This window comes from Anomalospiza imberbis, chromosome 21 (genome assembly GCF_031753505.1).
Source record: "Anomalospiza imberbis isolate Cuckoo-Finch-1a 21T00152 chromosome 21, ASM3175350v1, whole genome shotgun sequence".
NCBI lineage: Eukaryota > Metazoa > Chordata > Aves > Passeriformes > Viduidae > Anomalospiza > Anomalospiza imberbis.
The window spans coordinates 3,571,930-3,588,712 of NC_089701.1; the positions used below are offsets into that span (position 1 = coordinate 3,571,930).

Here is a 16,783-nt window from a genome sequence, read left to right on the forward strand (position 1 = left end):
TTACAGAATGCAGCGCGCAGCACGTGCTGCTGCCAGGGCTGGATGAGAAACTGCCCATCCTGGGGGCAAGCTGGGATAACTCTGGCTCAAACCCACTCCCACTGGTGTTTAGGTGTGAAGAACGAGGGTGAGAGGCAGCAAGCTGATTGTGTTTTTAGTGGAGGCGTTCCAATATAAATAGCTTGGATTAACTGAGGTCTTAATAAACACTGAATTATTTTGGGACGGGGCTCGTCAGCTCTTCTCCAGAGCTTTACAGATACCAGCACCACCACCTCCTGCCCTGCAAACATTTATTGCTGATAAAAGTCCACGTCTGCAGCAGAATAAAGCACTTTATGAAAAATACATCAGTGGGACCTTTGTTAGCAGAGGGCTGCCTCGTGTTCCTGCTGTGATAACCAGCAGGGACATTCCCCTGGGTTTTCCCTGGATGCTGCAGTGGTGACAGTTCTGGCTTTCTCTCTCCTGCCCCCTCTCATATCCTGGGCTCCCTGGGCTGCTGCTGGACCCCAGTGGGATCTGGGGGCACAGACTGGTCAGGAAAAGGCTCCATGCACTGGGTAAATGGTGGGAAAGGAACAAAACGTGGGAGAGGGTCCTAGCAAGTTCTGGGGTGGCAAATTCACAGCTGCTGTGCTGACTGGACATTTTGGAGGACTTTTTTTTCCCCAGTGGAGACCATTTGTTCCCCTGTCTAGAGGCACCACCGGGATGCTGCTGCTGGGAAAGGAAACTTGGCTCTGGTGTGACTTTCAGGGTGCCTGTGAGCACCCCAAGGAGAGCCCAAGTCCCTGTTCACTTCATAGGTCAGCACACATCACCCCTGGGGTGGTTTTTCCTTTGGATGAGTGGTGGCAACATGGAATTCCGAGCTGGAGCAGCTGCTCCTCCTTTTTTCACCCAATTCCCCAAACCCACGACTGCAGCTCCTCACTGACCAGTCCCAGCACTCCAAATCCCATTTCCAGCCAGCAAGGGGGAGGGAGTTTGCTCAGCTGAACGTTCTCTTCGCGGGTGTGATTCCTGCATAAATATCCATACATTGTCAAACCATCTCTTTTTTCCTTTTTTTTCCCCTTTTAGCCCCTCAAACATGTGATTTTTATTTCTCCAGCTGTAAAGCCGGGCATGTGAATGTTAAATTGTTAAATAAGTCAAACATAATTATTCAAGTACCCGCCGTGATGCGCTTCAGAAGCGCGGGATCTGAAACCCGACACAATGCGCACGGGCAAACGCTTTTGTGGGGATTGTACTCCTGAGGGGGATGTCATTTTGACAAGAATGTGTTTTCCCTCTTTCACAGCCTGTCTCGTACTGTCTTGATGCTTTGGTGGAAGTCTCATCAACGGAGTAGAGTTGATTTTGATGGGGAATTATTCAAACCTTTCAGATCCCTCCCTGCGGACTGGTTTGCTCCGCGGGCTGATGAGATGATACTGGTGAGGAGCTGAGGGCCTGATGTGAAATAAAAGGTTTTTCTTCTTCAAGGCTCGGGCTGAGCTGGTTATCTCTTGGTAATGCTATCAAATGCTCTTTTCTGCAGTCCAAGCACATCGTCTACATCTGGCCAAAATATGGCATGAAAAAAAGATGTTTTGAACAAAAAACCAGCCTTAATAGCAGATGGGGAAAAGTCATTGAGACTCAATTTTCAGGGACTTTTTTGGCCTTCTTAAAATCTAAAATTGGAAAATATTTTGCCTGTTTGTGGACATACAGGAAACATTGCCTTTTTTCAGTGGACAACTTCTCAGTATTGATCAGAACAGAAATCCCCTTCTCTTTTCCCTGTCCCACTCCTCAGTTTTGAGTTTTACACCAGGCTGAGCTTTTCCTCTGGGAATTCCAGACATTGCTGCCATTTTAAGCAGATGCAGTTATTTGCACTGTGGATTTTCATGCCCCACATGAGGCACCCGAGCAGGGTCTCACCCTGACCTGGGATTTTTGGGGATTTTGTGCTCTGTAAAATGTCCTGTGCAGTGGTGCTGGTTGTGAAGTCAGTAACATTTTAATGTGCTCTTCCTGGCAGTCAGAAAATGCCAAGAGAGCCAGCTAAGAACAAATCCCAGTTTCCTGTTCCCCTCCCACAAGTAAATACTTGTCAGGCATTTCCAGGAGCTCCATAGGACAGAAACCAGTTTTACCTGTTTGATTACAAAAATCTCTTTGTTCTGGACAGGAGCTCCAGGGAAGAGTTTACCCTGACCTTCTGGGGCTGACCTGCTCAGACCTGAGGTGACAGCAGTCGCCTCTCTGATCTCGTCCTCACATTTGCATCAGTGGCCTTTGGGGTGCAGTTTTGGGTTTTGACATTAATTGATAACTCTGCCCTGCTGGCACCAGCAACTCCTGTTCCTTTTTTACTCTTTTTCCCTTGGTGGCTGCTGGGACCCTCATTCCCTCCTGCACAGGGTGTTTTCAAGGACACTCATCCATCTTGATGACCTTTATCAACATTGTGTGTTCAAACCTGAGCCCTTAGAACCATCAGGGGGCCGTGGTGATGGGATCTCTACTAACACATGGATAAATCCCATGTTTTTCCCTCCCCTACAACCCCAGGCTGACCACAGTGCACGGCCCAGCTGCTCTTTGTCTCTAAAGTCTGATTAAAGGGCTGGGAGAAAGCGGTTCAAGCCACATTCCCCTTTCTCTGTGTGATGATGTGAGGGTGTATTTTTGCCATTTTCTCTCCTGTACCAAGTCTGTCTCTTCCCAGCCCACTCGGTTTGAACGCCGCGTGTTGAAACCCCTCAAAGCTTCAGCTCCCCGTGTGTTCCACACTTGCTCAATTTGTTCCTATGAATTTTTAAAGGCGTTTTTAGCAGCTGATAAACAGCTGGTGACACTCTGGGAGCTGCTGTGAGGCTGCACAGTGAGCTGGGGGATGCGGGCACAGCGTCGGGGGCACGGGGATGGTGTGGCAAGCACATTTCTGTCTCTCAGGACTTTTCATAGAGGTGCACAGAGAGAAGAAAGAGAAAACTATTTCTATTTCTGCTCCTTGTTTTCCCATGTGGAATGTGTTTGGAGAATTGTTTACCTGGGGTGATTGCTTGGTTGGATTCTGGTGAGGATTGTTTGAGCTGAGGGCCAATCCAACCCACCTGGGGCTGCACTCTCAGAGAGGGACACGAGTTGTTGGTTAGTTAGTATGGTAGTTAGAAAAGTAGGCATGTTGTTTTAGTGTCTTCCTTTAAATAGTATATTAATGTATAATAATAGCATAGTTATAATAAAGAAATAATTCAGCCTTCTGAACTGCAGTCAGACTTCATTCCTTCCCAGCGGGTTCGCCTGCATTTTACAATAGGCATGGTGTTCCCTTGGGATGCCGGCACCCTCCGTGTGCTGCTGCCTTCCCCTCCCCGGTGAGGATGGGGCTCTCCAGCTGCCACTTTGCCCTCCCTGCTGTCTCCAACCATCCTGGCTCGCTGCAGGTCCTGAGCAGAGCTGAGCTCACACTGGAGCATCCAGCTGGGGAATCTGCCAGAGCATCCTTCACAATGCTATTTGTATTCCTTACATCACTGGCTGAAAACATCATGCCTGACTCCTCCTTTTCTTGGAGACAGACAAGATCTAATCCATGATGTTCTTTTCTTTTTTTTTTTTTTTTTTTTTTTACAGCTGTGTGGATTTGTTAGGCCTGAAGGGACCCTTAGATCATCTGGTCTCACCCTCTGTGCAGTAGTGACCATGGAAATCCATCCAGCTTCCCCTTCCACTCTGTCATTTGTGAGCTGTGACACCTGTGACACCACCCTGTCATTTGTGAGCTGCCAGGGGAGCCAATGTTTTGGGTGTTTTTTCAGGACAGTTCTTTTCTGGGCTCCTTTGCAGTGTGCTGGGAGTGATGCACGTTTCAGTCACCCCCGGAGCAGTAAATGTGCTGTCTGCAGAGGCAGAGCAGCAACTAAATTTAAAATCCTCAGTCAAATCAAAGCACTTTGTGGGTGTATTTATGCTCTGTTACAGGATGAGAGGGAGGGAGGTGGCTTCTGGGCATCTCTGGAAAATGCCTTGTGGGTTGCTGCTCCCTCCTGCCTTCCTGCAGGTGGAAATGCATTAATTGATGTCATGGGATTAATAAAGGGAATAAATGTGGCAGTGTCAGAGGTCTCTGTCCGATGTGCCATACTCTTTGGAAAGCCCAGACCAGGAATTTGCCTGCCCAGGGGTAGGAGACTGCTCCAGACAGAGAGTTTTGTCTGGAAACCCCTTGATGCTTCCAGTTAATCATGGATTTGGGAAATTCAGGGCTTGCTATTTTGAGAACTGAATCACAAAGGAAGTGAGGGTTGTTTCTGTGCTCAGGATATGACTGATGGAAAACCCTTTTTTTTTCTGAAATAACATTTATTTCTGGAAGGTATTTCACCAGCGAAGCAGAATCTGTAATAAAATAAAACCCAATCCTTTTATCTCCTTCGGGGAGGGCAGGGAAGAGGAGGAGCAGCATCCAGAGCACACGGATGTCTTGGCTCTGCTGCTGCACTGCTCAGTCTTGAGAGGCTTCATTTGTGTCAAACATGGAATAATTGCAAAGAGAAAAGCTCATGGTAGTGTTTGTTTGCCTGGTAGAGCTTGCAGGTCCTTTCCCAGGTTCTCTTCCTTTTGAAACAGTTCTTGGAAAAGTGAGCAGGAATTGTGCAGGGAGGAAGAACAAAACACACAAATCAGGAGCTCTGATACTCAACACTGGCCTCTGATTGTGGCTTTTCTTAGAGAATAAGAATTTAAATATTTGTAAGGGGTTTTTTTTTTCCCAAAAAACGATGCAAACTCACAGAAAAAGGTGATCTGACCTTGCCTCAGGAGCTGGGAGTTTCTCCTCTCTGCTCTGAACTGCTCCTCCCTACCCTCAGTCTTCTGAACATCCTGGTTTAGCTCCTGCTGGCTGCCTGTTTTTCTAGGAATTGGGAATTTAACACAGTTGTTTTGCAGGAAAACCAGAGGTGACACTTTAGAGACTGACAGGAAGGGACTGAGGTGTCCAGCTGGGTAACGCTGAGGGAAGGGTCAGGCCAGCAGCAGAATCTTGGCACATCCCTCTGCTTCAGGTGCTCAGGACAGGGAAAATTAGTGGATAGAAACAGTCTGGTGAAAATATATGAGGAATTTCTCCTTACTATAGCTGAAGGTTCAACCAGAGCATTCTACAGCTTTGGATGTTTTGGTTGTTTTTTTTTTTACTGTGTCAAGAGCAGTGAATCTCTCTGATGGCTCTCAATAACCTGGATAAATTGGGCATTTTTTCTGATGTGAAATCTTCCAGATTTCTCCTGTGGACAGGAGGAGGAAGCAGGGGGAATATTCTCCTGCCTGCCTCCATGAGTAGCAGCCTGCATCACTCCTTCTTTCCTTAGAGAAACTTTGGAAGGGACAATAATAGCAGCTAAATTGGCAGTATTGGAGGGCTGAAGCTGATGTCAGTTATTTTCCAGACTTGCTGGATGCTTGCAGACATTCTCAGAGTGATACAGGAGATGGGTAAATGATTCTCTGACTGATTACATGACTGAACGTGGCTTTGTGGGGTTTGGGAACCTCTTCCAGCTCGGGAGGAAGGGGTGAGAGCTTAAGTCATAATCTGAACTGAAGTTTCCTGGGTTTAGAAAGGAGAAGTTGACTGTTGTGGGACTCCCTCTAGCCTCTGTTCTGGGTCAGCCTTCCCAAGGCATCAGGTGTTGCAGGTTTATGGCCCAGGCAAGAACACGAATGACTGATGCAGAGCGAGCAGGTTCTGGTTTGTGCTCCCCTCACACTCTGGGCTGTTCTGGATTTCCAGGGCTGGTCCAGCCAAGGTCCAAACCGTGGGACAGGGATCTGCCAGCAGAGAGATGGGAGGCTGGAAGCTGCTGGTGAGACCTTGGTGTGCAAATCCCAGGTGGTGCCCAGCCCAGGGGGGGTGTGCAGGTGGCTGGAAGGTGCTGGGAAGTGCCCAGGTGTGCAGGGAGAAGAGCAAACAGGAGCTCCAGGTGCTCCAGTGGGAGAAAATCCAGGATTCTGCAGCGCCTCAGGCAGGAGGCAGCTGGATCAAATCCTCCTTGCTCTGAGGATTGCTTTTCCTTGAGCACTCCTGTCCCTGGGACTGTTCCCATCAGTGCTTGGGTTGTGGGATGCTGTTATCCAGCTCAGAAATGGGGTCTCTGCCTTCCTGGAGGTGATCTTATCAAGGGTTTTTAGTTACTCATGAAGCCAGGACCTTGCACTTGCAAACAATCCGGGGTGAAGCTGGAGCTCACTAGCACCCAGAGATGTCTCAGTTTGAGGAGCAGCTCTGAGGGTCCTGGAGCAGCCCCTGGTGATGTGATGGGCCTTGGTGCTGTGTCCAAGTGTCCCCAGTGCCTGAAAAACGGATATTTAACAGGCATGTTAGGGCAAGGAGGCAGCTCAGACCTGGCTGGCTTTGGGGGAATTCTCTTTGTAATGATAATAAACCCCACAAGTTTACAAGGTAAACTTCTCCTCCCTGGAGTCTGGGAGAGGATGAGGGCTGAGGAAATGAACTTCATCCTGCTTTCCTGTGCTTCTCCTCCTACTGTTCTCCTTCCTGAGTGTTTCTGCTCAGTGTCACTCTGTGTTTTGAGGTGCTTGGGAAGGGGGTGCAGGCAGAGGGGAGCTCCAGCCCTCTCCTGGTTCTGTGTTCTCACAGCTCATGGGCACCTGGAGTTCTTCTGCACCTTCCTTCTCTTCTGGGCCTTTTTCTCTCCTTTTTTTTTTTTTTTTTTTTTTTTTTTTTTTTTTAACTTAAAGCTGTGAAAGTGAAGATGTTTCATCCAGGTAGGTCTGTGCTTGTGCAGGAAGTTGGAGCAGCCCCTCCATCTGTGGAGCCAGGAGGGATTCCTGCCCTGACTCCGTGTAGCTGCAGGGAAGGAAACTTCAGTGGGAAAGGTCTCCCATCCCTGCAAACACAGCAGTTCCAGGTTTTGAGCAAATCAAAGCAGCAAATCCCAGGCAAATTCTAAAAGCTGCCTTTTACAGTGCACTTAAAAACCTCCTATTTGCTTCCTGCCTCTTTTGTGTACGTTGGAATTACAGGAGTTTCTTTGAGCTTAAACGAGTTTTTCTCCTGATTTGTAAAACACAGCTGGTCTCAAACGGCTTGTGATGGTTAAGCTGCTGCTGCAGGAGGGCTTTAGGAGGGACTTGGCTTCCCTGAGGCTCCCTGGGGCAGAGCTGATGCTTTGCAGGTAGGATGGGGGGAGTTCAGTAGAGCTGCAGGATGAATCCAAGGGCTCAGAGCCTGAGGGATCAATGGAAAAGCTTCAGGGCTTGGCCCACAGCAGCTCTGAGGTGTTAAGCTGCAGGTACCTCCCTTGAAATGGGATATTTCCATCCAGTGGGATGGTGACTCCAAAACCAAACCCCTGGGTGTGGCAGGGAGGAACAAACCTGTCCTTGGTCTGTCCAAATGCAGATGGACTGGGCATCTCCCACCAGAGTGCTGCTCTGTGGCTGGAAAGGATTTAAACTTCTCTGGAGAAACCTCTGCTGGAGGCTGTGGCCCTTCCAGAAATTGGGGGCTCTGCAAAATGCAAAAAAAAAAAAAAAAAGGCTTTAAAACACTTTCCTTCGTGTTGTTTTTATACATGGCTGTATTTTTTCCTTTAGCACCTGGGATAACGATGAAGGAAATCAGGCAAGGAGAATTTTGAGCTCTCTCTCTCTCTCTCCCATAGGTAAATTACTCTTTGTGCAAGTAGATTGGTTTCATATGGATGCTTCCAATTTCTCCTGCACATGCAAAATGTTCCTACACCTCTTTTTCTTTTTTGGTCCTCCACATGTTTTGCTCTGACCTCCCAGCTCCCTTTTGGAGCCAAGAGGAAATGGAAGCCCAAAGGTATGTGAAGATCTGTAATATTTTCTGCTTACATCCCAGGCCTTGATCAAAAGGGATTAAACTTAATACAGATTAAAGCCAGCTTCTTGGAAGCAGGTTTGTATATCCGTGTTTTGCATCTGACTAGCTGGTTTTTTCCATCTGTTTCAACAAATCCAATCAATACTGGGGGAAAGGGGGGGATGTTTTTGCAGGAGAGCCTCTCCTTGCAGCATGCTGGGAGCCCTTGGAAGTGCCCTAGTCTGGAATTCACTTGGAATACCTCAGGGTGGAGCTGATGAAAGGGCTGGGCTGGCAGCTTGCAATTTGGAGTCTGGTCATGGAGTGATAAAAACACAGAATTTGGACATTAAAGCCCATCTTGTCCCACCCCTTGCCATGAACAGCAGGGACACCTTCCACTAGTCCAGGTTGCCCCAAGCCTCCTTCAGCAATTCCAGGGATGGGGCAGCCACAGCTTTTCTGGGTGACCTGTGCCAGTCCAGGGCAGAATTTCAGGAATGAGGACAGCCCAGGTGACAGCTGTGAGCAGAGCCACGCTCCTGCCTCACCTTCTACCACCAGGAATTGATGTGAGCTGCTCCTTTTCCATGCTCTGCCTGAGCAGTTTTTTACTTAGGGTGCCTCTGACAGGGGCTTTTCCCTGGAGAAGTTTGTTAGAGTGTCTCTTTTTGAGTCACAAGATGAGGGTTTTTGCTTGAGTGCCTGACTTTGGGCACCCTGAGTTATGGGCTGGGGTCAGAGAAGGTCCTGGAGCCCTTTAGCACGAGGAGGGGATGAGGTTGTGGCTGTGGAGCAGCTGAACCACAATTTGGGGAGTAAACTGAATTAAATCTGACTTAATTTAAATGTTTAGCAGGAGCAGCTGATTTCTGGACAAGATTTAGCCTTAGTCCTATGGCATAAGACAAATCTTGGGGCCATTTTTGGGGTTGTCTGTTCATCCTGTCCTTTTGCATCAGTGCTGTGGGGTCAGGAGTTGTCTGCAGGACCCTTTCCCCTCAGTATTCCTGGTTGTTACATCCATGGAAAGCACAGATATGGTAATTATGGATATGATCATTATAACCACGCTGCTTAGCATGGGGTGAGCTCTGAGCCTTTTCTAGGCTCTCCAAAGCTTGCAGAGATCCATCCAGATCATCATGGCCAGGGTTTGGACCACCTGGAAGCACAGAGGCACGATGAATTCTACTCTGAGTAGCTGGAATGATGCTGCTGGTGTTCCCTTCCCCATGATCCTTCTGGTGTTCCCTTCCCTGTGCTCCGACACCTGGGCACGAGGTATCCTTGTGGCAGCTCAGAGTTTGCAGACTGCCTGTGTAAACCCATTTACCAGCATTTGAAGCTGATTTGTGGTTTTAAGGAATTTTTTTTTTCTGCCTTTTTCCCCCCTTCCTGCCAGTCTTTCCGGGCCAAGTGCCCAGCACAGCTTGGTGGCTTTCAGCAGGGACTCGGAGAGGTCGGAGCTGTCAGCACCCACGTCCTGCCACGTGTTTCACACCTACCCACGCTCCAGCTCCCTCCTCTGCTGCTCAGCACTCGGCATCCTTCCAGGTTCATTAGGGAACGGCTAATTAGGGGCAGAGGAAGGAGCTGGACAGAGCAGAGGGGCTGTGTTGGGGTGTGGAGTGAGAAGCTCTGCCTGGTGCTCACCTGAGCGTCTGCTCCAGGCACCTGAGCCAAGCAGCAAGCCAAGCCAGTTCGTTTGTGGTTTTCCCCCCCTCTAATTTGCAGGGAAAAGCCCAGTTCCCCTGCCTCATTAGCCTCCTTTCCCAAAGGACAAGCTCCTTTTGTAACCATCACAAAGCCATGCAAACGAGCCCTCTCCAGTCACACGCTGGACTTTTTTCTTAAGGGGCAATTTTGTAATAGCTTTAATCCAGAGGGAGCACACCCAGCACCCATGGGTGCTGCTGAGCTCTCCCCAAGGGCTGAGCTCCCACTGTTCCAGGGCCATCAAACCAATCTCTGTGCCCCGTTCAGCTGGAGGCTCTTTCCCAGCTCATCTCTCTTGGCTTTGGTGTTGGCTCTCTTTAGAAACCGCTGAGTTTCCCCCCCTGAGGCTTTTAAAGTCCCATCAAAGCAGCTCCTCGCTCCAGTCGCTGCTATCACATAGAGATAATAAAAGTCCTGAACCAGGCAGTGGCTCAGCAGCCGTGGTGGAGGAGAGAGCCCATTAAGGAGCAGAATAACTCTTTATTGCTGTTGTGTTAGAGGAGCTCGGCAGCACAAAGCAGGCACTGGAGTTTCAGGGCATTAATTCCTGCGTTTGGAGCTGTGCGGGGAGAGGTTTGTGGCTCTTTCTCTGTGTTGGGCTCCTTTGCCACTTCTCTTCTTGCCTTTGGATCTTCTCTGTGTCCTGGGAGAGTGAGGGACCTGCCCTGCCCCTGGCCAGGGGTGTTTGTTGTGGGGTGGGGACAGAGGAGCACGGACACCTCTGACACGCAGAATCGAGGTTTAGGGATGCCAAAGATGTGTGACAGTGTTCCCTTCCTTCCTCAGCTGGTCTGTGATGGCAAAAGACAAATTGGTGTCTTAAATATGGGAGATGGGGTGTGTGCATCTGGGTAACTTACGATGGTGTGACAGAGTGCAGAGATTTTCTAGCAGTAGCCATAAATCCACCCAAATTGTTCTTTTCTCCTCCTTGTAAGGGAACAGGGCTGGTTTCACAGTGACCGCTCACTCTTGAAAGGCTTCATGATTTTAGACATGATGCCAGCCCCAAAGAGCCCAAAATAAACCTGTTAAAATCCTACACAAGTCCTGTTCCCACTGGAAGTCAGAAGTGGCTTTGCCCGGTGATTTAATATTTGCATCCCTGGCATGCAATGTGGCCAAATCATGGGTTTAATGCAAGATAGTGACGGTTTAATAACGTTGTTTTTAAAATCCCATTCAAACACAAGGTGTGGCTTAAAGCAGCGCTTTACAGCTAATGGGCTTCACCACCCTGTGGGGCTGGGGAAGAGGAGGAGCTGCCCGAGCTCTGGGACCAGCATTTAAGCAAATGGAAGTGGCATTGAAGGATCCCTGGTGTTTGTTGGAGGAGGGAAGAGGCTTTGCCATGCCCAGACTTCCCCATCTGTTGCACGGTCCTTGCAGTGAATACAGGGACAGAAGCCTGGATGTACCATCACAGGAAAGCTTCCCTGGCTTTGATTTGAAATCCTTATCAAATATGTATCAGCCCAAATCCGCTCAGCTGGCACCTCTCCAGAAGCTGGATGCCAGCAAACACCACGCCTGGCATGAGTTGGAATGGGAGGAGAAGCTGTGGCATCCCTGGGCAGGCAAAGTGGAGCCACTGGGGAAATCACCCAGGCAGGCACTGGAAAGGCTCAAACCCATTGTCCAAACCAGTTACTATGGAACAGCCTCATCCTCAGCAGGCAGCTGGGTGGATGTGGTCTGCTTTGAGGGGATGGTGTAGGAAAATCCATCTGATTGGATCCTTTCATGGGGCTGTGCCCACCCTTGGCACCCCAGGAAAACATCACACCATGGCTGATTTCCTCCTGCCCAGCCAGGGCTGATGCTCTTCTCAGCTTGCATCAGGAGATGGTGATGTAAGGAATTCCCCAGTAAAATCCTGGGATGGTGAAGCAGCAGCAGCAGTCCTGGCTGCTCTGTGTCCAGGGAAAAGGGCTGGCTTGGGGTTAATGCCTCAGGTTTAGCTTTTATGGTTTTCAGATTCTGTGCTGCTTTATTAATTCTGAGCTTCATATTAGGGGATGGTGAGCTCTCTTCACAGAGCAGGGAGACAAAACAATTCCTGCTCCAGCTGGGCACCAAGGACAAATGATCCAAACCTCAGGCCCAAGAGCACAAACAACATGGGCTGGAGAGAGAAAAACAAGCAGGATGGGACTGCATGGGCTAAAGCTGGAATGGGACAATGAACTCCAATGTGCCAATGGAGCAGAGCTGATCACAGTGAGAGCCCCCGGGAGCACTCGTGCATTTTGGGACCATTTTGGCTCATCTTGGGTGTAGCCCTGGCTGGGCTCTGGTGCTGCCCAAGGTGGATCCATTGAGTCCTTTTAATAAATCCCTGATTTATTCTTTAACTCCCTCTAGCCTCTGTTCTGGGTCAGCCTTCCCAAGGCATCAGGTGTTGCAGGTTTATGGCCCAGGCAAGAACACGAATGACTGATGCAGAGCGAGCAGGTTCTGGTTTGTGCTCCCCTCACACTCTGGGCTGTTCTGGATTTCCAGGGCTGGTCCAGCCAAGGTCCAAACCGTGGGACAGGGATCTGCCAGCAGAGAGATGGGAGGCTGGAAGCTGCTGGTGAGACCTTGGTGTGCAAATCCCAGGTGGTGCCCAGCCCAGGGGGGCTGTGCAGGTGGCTGGAAGGTGCTGGGAAGTGCCCAGGTGTGCAGGGAGAAGAGCAAACAGGAGCTCCAGGTGCTCCAGTGGGAGAAAATCCAGGATTCTGCAGCACCTCAGGCAGGAGGCAGCTGGATCAAATCCTCCTTGCTCTGAGGATTGCTTTTCCTTGAGCACTCCTGTCCCTGGGACTGTTCCCATCAGTGTTTGGGTTGTGGGATGCTGTTATCCAGCTCAGAAATGGGGTCTCTGCCTTCCTCCCATGCCAAGGGCTCCCCAGCCCAGCTGCTTTGTTTATTCAGACCTGAGAGAGTTTATTTGAGAGTTTTTCTGGCTGCTCAGAGATACCATCAGTTTGTCTCTGATTTTGGGGTCAAGTTTCTGCCTGAGGCTGGGGATGTTTGGCCTGAGAATTTGTTTTGTCCTTTATGAGTTTCGGGGCAAAGCAGAAAACAACTCCCTGGAATTCCAGGCTGTGACAACCCCTCTCCCTGGCAGGGGACGTGCAGAGGTGGCACACAGAAGTCTCTGCCCACAGAGACTTATCAGTGTTGGGCAGAGCTCCTGATTTGCTCAGAGGCAAATCTGTTCTGGAAGTGCTCAGTGCTGGCTGTGAGCCCTCAGCTCATTCCTGCTCCCAGGGTCACTCCTGGAGTGCCCAGAGCTGGAAAGTTCCTCCAATGCAAAGTGTTCTCCAGCCCAGCTGGGTCAGTTTGTTTTTTCAAATAAAAATAAGTTTATTTTAGAGTTTTCTAGATGCTCAGAGATACCATCAGCTATAAACAATGCTGTAGGAAGTAGAAGAGCAGTGAACATAATAATTTATTTTCTATTTGGCTTTGGTTTATTTTAAAATCTGTAATTCCTAAAGGAAAGTGTTGGAAGTAAGGAAGAAAAGTGGTGAATTTTTTATTGAAGTAGTGTGACTATTGTGGTTGTTTTTTTTTTATTATTTTCAAAATTCCCATTTCTTTACTCACTTTGTTGTTTTCCAAAATGATCAGTGTGAGGAACCCACTTCAAGTATATTTTATTTTATTTTATTTTATGTTATTTTATTTTATTTTATTATTTTATTTTATTTTATTTTATTTTATTTTATTTTATTTTATTTTATTTTATTTTATTTTATTTTATTTTATTTTATTTATTTTTCCCACAAAGTGAAGAACTGGGTGCCTTTTTAAACCTGAAGTCACATGCAGGGCCCTCATGCCTCACTTTGTGGTGCAGTTGTTTTGCAGCAATGATCTCTCTGGTCAGCAAATGCTCTGCTGGGTGGTTGGATTGAACTCATGCCTGTAAATAAAAGGCACACTGGAATTTCAGGAATGTGAAGGGCATCCCTCACTTGTCATGGCAAAATCACCAGAAATCTCCCCTTTGCAGGTCACTGGTAGAGAAAAGTGTCTGTGCATGTCCTGCATTTGGTACCTTTACATTCCTATTTATATTCCTGCCATCTTATTGTCAGTGGGATGTTATATATAGATTTTATGGTAATTTTGTGTGCTGAATGCAGTTTCCAGGGAGGAAATTGCATTGAGAAATGGGTGAAGAAGTAATAATAATAGCAATAATCTGCATAAGCCCCTGTTGTTAAAACCCACAGCCCTACATCTCCTGGAAGAAAAATGCACAGATAAGAGAATAGTTTTCCAAACAACATCTTCAGATGACTTGGAGGATGACTTTTGGCAAGTAGCAGGACAAGGGGAGATGGCTTTAAACTGACAGAGATTTGGGTTAGATGGATATTGGGAAGGAATTCTTGGCTGTGAGGGTGGTGAGGCCTTGGCAAAGTTGGCCAGAGAAGCTGTGGCTGCCCCATCCCTGAAGTGCTCAGGGGCAGGTTGGAATATCTGGTTTAGGTGGTTTGGTCTGTCCTGGTATTCCAGAAGCAGGGAAAAGCCTCAGCTGGGATCAGGGACCCTCCTGCTGCCGTGTGGGTGTGGGACAGATCCTGACCTAACACCAGAGGCAGAAGCCAGGCCTGGCTTTGCCTGCAAATCAGAAGCTGTTTTACAGGGAAAATGAGACACGGTTTAGCAAACACTTAAGGGCTGAGTTACTTTTAAGAATGTTGTTTAATCCTGTTGAAATTGAGAGGATTAGTTATCCTTAAACTCTTCCCTGGCTGGGGGCTGGGATCTGTGAGGAGCTGGCCTTGCTCTTGGCTTGTCTTGCTCTTCGGAGATGTAGTTGGGAAAAATAATCCTGATATTGGGACAGTCCTTGCAGAGATGCTTCAAGGAGGTTTTTTTGTGTCTGATCCCTCACACTGGGTGGCTTGGCTTTCTCACCTGAATGTGGGTTTGGGATCAGTGGATTTGGGATCCTCACTCAGCTGTGCTGGCTCCTCACTTTCTCACCTGAATATCAATTTGGGATCAATGGATTTGGGATCCTCATTTGGCTGTGTTGGCTCCTCACTTTCTCACCTGAGTGTGGATTTGGGATCAGTGGATTTGGGATCCTCATTTGGCTGTGTTGGCTCCTCACTTTCTCACCTGAGTGTGGATTTGGGATCAGTGGATTTGGGATCCTCATTTGGCTGTGTTGGCTCCTCACTTTCTCACCTGAGTGTGGATTTGGGATCAGTGGATTTGGGATCCTCATTTGGCTGTGTTGGCTCCTCACTTTCTCACCTGAGTGTGGATTTGGGATCAGTGGATTTGGGATCCTCACTGGGATGTGCTGGCTCCTCACTTTCTCACCTGAATATCAATTTGGGATCAATGGATTTGGGATCCTCACTGGGATGTGCTGGCTCCTCACTTTCTCACCTGAGTGTGGGTTTGGGATCTGTGGATTTGGGATCCTCTCTGGGCTGTGCTGGCTCCTCACTTTCTCACCTGAGTGTGGGTTTGGGATCAGTGGATTTGGGATCCTCTCTGGGCTGTGCTGGCTCCTCACTGGAACCCGTGCCCAGGCTTTGATGTGCCAGGATGAGCAGATCTTGGGGCTGTTCAGCAAAGAACAAAGGGAACCTTGTTGGTGAGGAGAACAGGGAGCTTTTCTCTTAAATTTCCCTGGAAGTCAAACCCCGCAGTGGCACTGTCTGATTCATAAACTGGATTTTTACTTCAGAAGGCTAAAAATAGAGCATGGAAGAGACTCATTCAGTCAGTCTGGGACTTCCCTGGTACTATTTTAAGCTCCCTGGAGCAGGGCTGGGGGTGCCAGTGGAATTTCCAGTCTCTGTGCTCTGTCTGGGCTGGCTGTTCCAGGTACCACTCATGGTGTTTTGTGCCTTGATGAGCCCTGGAGCCTTTCAGGGATGTGCTGTTCCCTGTTTTCCACGTGGAAATCACCCAGTAAACACCAAACTGTGGCAGTTTTTTGGTTGCTGCCCTGGCTTTGGCTCCACATGTGGGGCACCAGCAGCTGACAGCCAGGCTGGAATTCATGGCACGTGAAAAATGGGAGGGATGAAGGTTACAAAATTGTGGAGGAAAAGGGTGGTCTGAGCTGAGGCTCTCATTGATGTCCTGGCATAAAACTGAGGAAGGCAGAGAGGCTCTGAGTTCATCCCAGGAGGAAATCCAGGGATGTGGTCCCAGGGGAGCATCCCAAAGTAAAATTCCTGAGTAAAGGGACCTGAGGGGTCGCTGTGGCTGGGTTGGATGCAGGGCAGCTCCAGGCAGCAGCAGCCCCCAGGGGCTGGGTTTGTACACCTGGAGCCCACTCAAGAAGCCCTTTATCCATGTCCCATCGCAGGAGGGATGGGAAACCAGTCCAAAAATAACAGGTTTGTTTTTATCACTCCAGCTTTGAAACGGTGAATGTGAGTAAGGGTAAAACACAGCTTAAATCTACCTCAAACCCATTCTTTGTTCCTCTTCATTGAAAATTCCCCATAGCAATTAAAAATTCCATCAAAAATGGGAGTTCTTCTGAAAAACCTGGTGGTTTTATTGCTTCTGATTGCAATGCTGATGAGAATATTTTGGTGTTGAATCACCCCTGGCTGTTTTCTGCCAGAAAAGGGCGATGGTCTGCACTCACCTCTGACAAACTGATGATGCATCTTTATTGAATTGCAAGAAGTCAGAGCTGTTCGTTCTTGGCAAGTTTTCCTCAATAAGATCATTTTGTGTGAGGAGAGACACGAAAGGAGTTGTAATCCTTTTGTAATAAAACACAAAGCAAGAGGGTTTTCTCAATGCTTCTTAGTGTTGCATAAAACCTGTCAGGGCAGGTCCGGGCTCATTAAATGAGTGTGGGGATGGAATTTCCTCAGATGAAGCTGTTCAAGAATATCTTGAGGGTTAAATGTCTTTTGTGCTCAGTGGTGGAACCTAAAGCAGGGTTTGCACTGGCAGTGTCCTCCCAGCCCTGATGGTGACACTGTGACACTGAGGGGGGGACTGGAGCACATCCATTCCAGTGGGGTCCAGCTCCAAGCACCAACCTGGGGGTCCTTGGGCTCCCACCAAACCTTCCTGTGTCCTCAGTAAGCACACCAGCCTCTTTTTCTCTCATTTCCAGGTGATCTCTGCAGTGTCCAGGCTCTCCTTCCACAGTATTGCTCAAACCAAAGGAATTAGGTAAGATCCTTTCCATATGATGCTTTAAAATAACATCTCTCT

General features: G+C 48.5%; 1 protein-coding gene across 2 annotated transcripts in view; it reads left to right on the forward strand.

Annotated features, from left to right (window-relative positions):
- Positions 1–16,783, forward strand: part of VAV2 (vav guanine nucleotide exchange factor 2) — a 127,692-nt gene that overhangs the window by 64,338 nt on the left and 46,571 nt on the right. For both annotated transcript variants that reach the window (XM_068211105.1, XM_068211106.1), the window contains exon 3: positions 16,683–16,741. In XM_068211105.1, the coding sequence (XP_068067206.1) occupies positions 16,683–16,741 (59 nt within the window). The remainder of the gene's footprint in view (positions 1–16,682; positions 16,742–16,783) is intronic.